The following is a 4,975-nucleotide window of genomic DNA, read 5'->3' as shown; positions in this document are numbered from 1 at the left end:
AACGCATTTACCAACTCTAATCGAATCCTTAAATAACGTGCCTGGAAAATATGTTGCAAACTTGCAATCAAAAGAAAACGGTTGAGATATTTTTATTTTGGACAGAGGTCCAAACAAAAGATTTTTTTATTATTGGTTAGTCAAAGTCAGTCAAAGAAGAAGAAATAGAAGTGGAATTTATACCATAGTTCAAAATTCAAAAAATTTCTATGTTTGGCAGTACATATTTATCACGGCAACACCTGAAAACAGAAATTAAAAAAAAAAAAAAAAAAAGCCTCTCATATTCTCTCATCCACCATTAAAGCTACCTTAGATGAAATTTCTGCGAAATTACTTCAATTCTCCTTTAAATACAAACCCCATTTCCTTTACAACTTAATTAGAAACCCTTAACCCTTAAACAACTAAACTACACATCATCATTTCCTTTGCATTGTTCACGTTAATTTCACCTTAATTATTATTTATACCTCTTTAATCTCAACTACTCCAATAATCCACTCACTCAAAATCACAACTTCATCATTCTCTACTACTCTAGTGTTTTTGTGATACAATACGCGTTGTATTGTATCATCGAAGGAGAGTCTGATCACATACAAACAAACCCGACAACAAAATTCTTAGCCATGGAGAGCAGTGAGTCGAAATTTAACAACAATGTTGCATCAGGGTCAGGAACATCAACCCATAACACCAAATTTATTCAGTATGTTACGGGTTTTCCTCCTGGATTTGACTCAAATCTAGTAGGTTCCAACCAAGGTGAGCAACCGCGTACCAAATGGTTGGATGAGAGGTGTCGTTATCACTGGTGGCGAAAGGTTGGAGCCGTGAAGAGTAAACCGGGAAAAAGAGGTGAATGTGATAGAATAAAAGTGAAGAAATCATCAATCAATGTGGATGATAGTAATGAAGAGAGAGCCAGGGTTGAGGTTGAGGATATGTTGAAATTGTTTAGGAAAAAATTTGAGGAAATTTCCGAAAATAGAAATAATGTGGGTGATAAAAAGGGGAGAATTGATTTAATGGCAATGAATGAATTAATTAATGAAGGTAAAATAATTAAAGTGTGTTCTTCTAGAATCGGTCATGTACCTGGGGTTGTTGTTGGTGATAAGTTTCAGTATCGGGTTGAATTAGTGCTTGTTGGGTTGCATAGACATTTTGAGCGTGGGATTGATACTATGGATTGGGGTGGTACAAAAATTGCTACTTGTGTTGTTGCTAATGAAGGGCTTTTGGACAATATGAATGATCCTAATGTATTGACATATATTGGAGAGGGTGGGAATTCGAAGGCGAAAGAGCTCGAAAAACGGCCTAGTGATCAAGAGTTGAAGTGTGGTAATCTTGCTCTATGGGAGAGCAAGAAGACTAATAATCCTGTTCGGGTGGTGAAGGGGTTTAAGGTTAACCGGATGTGTCGCGGTCGTGTGGTTCAACGGACCGAGTATGTCTATGATGGTTTGTATGAGGTGCAAAGCTGTGAGAAGAAGCAAGGGTTACAAAGGAATTGTATCTTTGAGTTTAAGCTGATAAGGTGTACTGGGCAGCCTGCTGTTTCTTATGGAAGTTGCAAGAGGAAAATGAGGTTTGAACCTAATTAAGCTAGATGATTATGTTTAATGATGTTGTATATATAGTAATTGAACGTTGTGTAATGGTCTTTAGGATCATACTAGTTTAGTAGTAAGAGTATGATTGTATGAAACCTTGTCGAAACCGTATTACACTATCGATATATATATGAAAATGAAAAATCATGTAAATTTGGGAATAATATGTTTATCTTGGTTGATCATAAAAAATTACGGAGTAAAAATTTAGAAAGTGTAAATTCATGGAAATTTTCAATTCCCATAACATACATAGGAATTAAATGTGACATTTGTATTGTTGATAAACGATGATTAGTTTCAATAGATTTTGATAACGAATCTAATCAACAAAAATCTTGACCTTGGTTGATCATAAAAAATGGATTGACATGCACAATTAGAATTGAGCTTTAATTTCGACGACGATATTGTCTATGATACAGAGTATATTGTACGTTATTGTACCTTTAGCCAATTATCTACCGTAATTACTTCGAGGAGAGGGCTTTCTAATAGTTCTTTATCTTACCACTTAAAAATAAAATATCTACCATAATTATGGTTTGACTATATATTATACCTATAACCAGGAAGAATTTAATATTACTAACTACTAATGCTATATTTTCCTTGCCTCGGGATAACAAAATACTCCATAGTATTGGAGTATGGACATAATGAAGACTATGTTCTCTCTAACTTATGAAATATTATTGGCTTAGCAATGTAGCATCACAGTCGCATCAAATAATGAAGATATATGAACATAATGATAATTTGAACAACTCCGTACTAATTAAGGCCATGTTCTTTATACGACGTACATAAAATAAGATAAGGTTGTTTGAAATAAAAATATATTGTCCGTCTTCAAATGAACTACCCTTAATTATTTTAGTTTATGTGGTTTTAAATGATATATCCATTTTTTTTTCAAGGTCACAAACTTACCCTTTTACCCTTATTTTTACTTGTCTTTATTAAGGGATCTTTTTAAATTACCCTTGTTATGCAAATATAGCTGTGCATAAGTTAATTTTTCCATGTAAATTTAATTTTTCCATATACTTCTACTTTCTCTTTCTATTTTTTTTTGTGTTTCTCATGTGAATCTATTTTTTTAATGTACTTCTATTACTTCCCCTCTTCTCTTTTTAATTCCCGTGAAATTTAATTGAATTTTGACTACATTTTTATACTACGGAGTAATATACAGTACAAGTATACGGAGTATATTATAGTGTCAAGTAAGTATTACAAAATAATTTGAGATTATTTTATTTGTTTTAATCAAAGAAATACTTCACTATTCTTTTTACCCTTGAAACATTTTGTAAGGATTCTTTTCTTTCACCCTTCGTTCTCACTTACAAGTTAATTTTTATCAAAAAAATTACATTAGTAGATAGGGAACAAGTGAACAACAAAGAAATATTCAGCTCATGAACAACTTTTCATGCAATTGAGTAGGATTTTGTCATTTTCATGTCTTGTTCAAATAAAGTGGGTGAGGAATTCTAAGACTTTAGTAGTTAGAAATGAATCTAATAAGGGCATATCTGTTCATTCACTTTTACCGCATTTAGAAAAAAAAATGTCATAATACGTGTTGGTTTTTCATTATACTTTATATGGTATTATCATGATACAACAACCTTATTCGGTGATACCAACGAATGCAAAAATATTTTGTTGGTATCGATATATTTTAATGTTGGTATTATATAAAATACCAACATGTGTTAATAGAGTCATTTATAACTCTAATTATTAGAGGCTAAGAATTCCTCAATTTTACCATGTCTTGTTATCATCGTTGAACTCTGAACCTTACCCAGTATTTCACTATCATCGCTGGAATAATATTTTAGAGGCAAAACCGCAGGACAAAGTATCATTTGTCATTATCATCCATTCATGGAATACTTGCATTGACCAATGATTATTTTTAGGAATATTTTTTAAGCGAAGGTCATTACATGTTGCAATCAATATTGACCTATGCTATTTTGTTTGCTTCGTTGTTCAAAATTTGCCAAGTTCAAGCGGACAAATGACCAAATATCTAGTCAAATTTAATCGTGAACCAATGTGAATGGTTATGTTATGGAGTGTAGATATTCAATTAAATTCGTCCAATTTTATTACTGTGTCCACATTTTTTCCGAGTTCATAGCTTGGTGTAGTGATAAGGATTACACCTTTCAACCTTGAGGTTGGGGGTTCAATCCCTAATAGGGACACTTCGAGGGTGGGGATCTCTTACCCTTCCCCCTCACTTTCAAAATGTCTGACCTGCAAATACCGAACGAAAAAACCGTAAGAGTTGAGGTACGGCCAGGGTCTTTCTCCTTACCTTAAAAAAATAAAAATAAAAATAAATCATTACTGTGTAGGTAGGCAAGCGTAATATGTCAACTAAAAAAAGAGATAAATATAAGAATAAAAAATTATATTTTATGAATATCAACTTTTTATATTTTATACTTCTTGATAATTATTAATAATACTTTTTTAAAAAGTTTTACATTAGCATATATGCTTAGTTAGATTAAGGGATTTATTTTGATAGAAAGGGAGTATTATTATTTCCAAAGATTGAGATATCATATTTATTGGTATCTATTTGCTTCTATTCTTTCCTGCTATGATCAAGATATCATATATATTAATATCTATTATTTCTTTTCTGCTTTCCTAAGATTGAGATGTCATATTACTCATAAGAGATCATATTTATTACCTATAATTTTTGCTCTGCTTTCCTAAAATTGAGATATCATATGTATTACCTATCAGCAATACAGTAGGTTTTGTGTGTGGCTGGCCACACGGTGTGACAAGCTAACACACAACTAACCCCTGACTAACTTAGTAACCCCTGACCAACCTAGTCCAACCTAGTAACCCCTAACCAACCTAGTAACCTCTAATTCTACACCACCTCAAAGCCGTAAACTCCACCACACCACCAACTGTTGCACCTCACTCATCACACAACCTAGACCCCTGCTATTGCACATTCACTCCCGTACCCACTGCTCCCACGCCACCAGCCCCAGCCTCGATACGCTACGCCACCACCACGATTCACCGAACCCACAACCAAATCTAGATCCAGCCGAAACATTAATAGCAACAAGATCCCCACCCAACCCTTTTCCCACCACCACAACAACAAATCCTACCCACCACCAGATCCCCACCCAACGAGACCCACCCACCCAAACCACACCCAACAAGACTCACCCACCCAAACCACACCTAAACCTCACCCAACAAGACCCACCACGGCTGCACAATCAAAAAACACACACAAAACAAATGAAAAAAAATAAAAACCTCAAAAAAAAAAAATTAAATCGAACAAA

General features: G+C 33.7%; 1 protein-coding gene across 1 annotated transcript; it reads left to right on the top strand.

The window, feature by feature from the left end:
* Positions 1-255: 255 nt before the first annotated feature.
* On the top strand, positions 256-1,809 carry LOC110732226 (histone-lysine N-methyltransferase, H3 lysine-9 specific SUVH5-like). Its single transcript, XM_021912145.1, has one exon. It carries the CDS (start codon positions 633-635, stop codon positions 1,611-1,613), a length of 981 nt encoding a protein of 326 aa, XP_021767837.1. The 5' UTR covers positions 256-632; the 3' UTR covers positions 1,614-1,809.
* Positions 1,810-4,975: the final 3,166 nt, after the last annotated feature.

Source organism: Chenopodium quinoa, unplaced genomic scaffold (genome assembly GCF_001683475.1).
Source record: "Chenopodium quinoa cultivar QQ74 unplaced genomic scaffold, ASM168347v1, whole genome shotgun sequence".
In the NCBI taxonomy this organism is placed as follows: domain Eukaryota; kingdom Viridiplantae; phylum Streptophyta; class Magnoliopsida; order Caryophyllales; family Amaranthaceae; genus Chenopodium; species Chenopodium quinoa.
The sequence above is the reverse complement of the archived record's forward strand: the minus strand, read 5'-3'. Positions and strand labels throughout refer to the sequence as shown.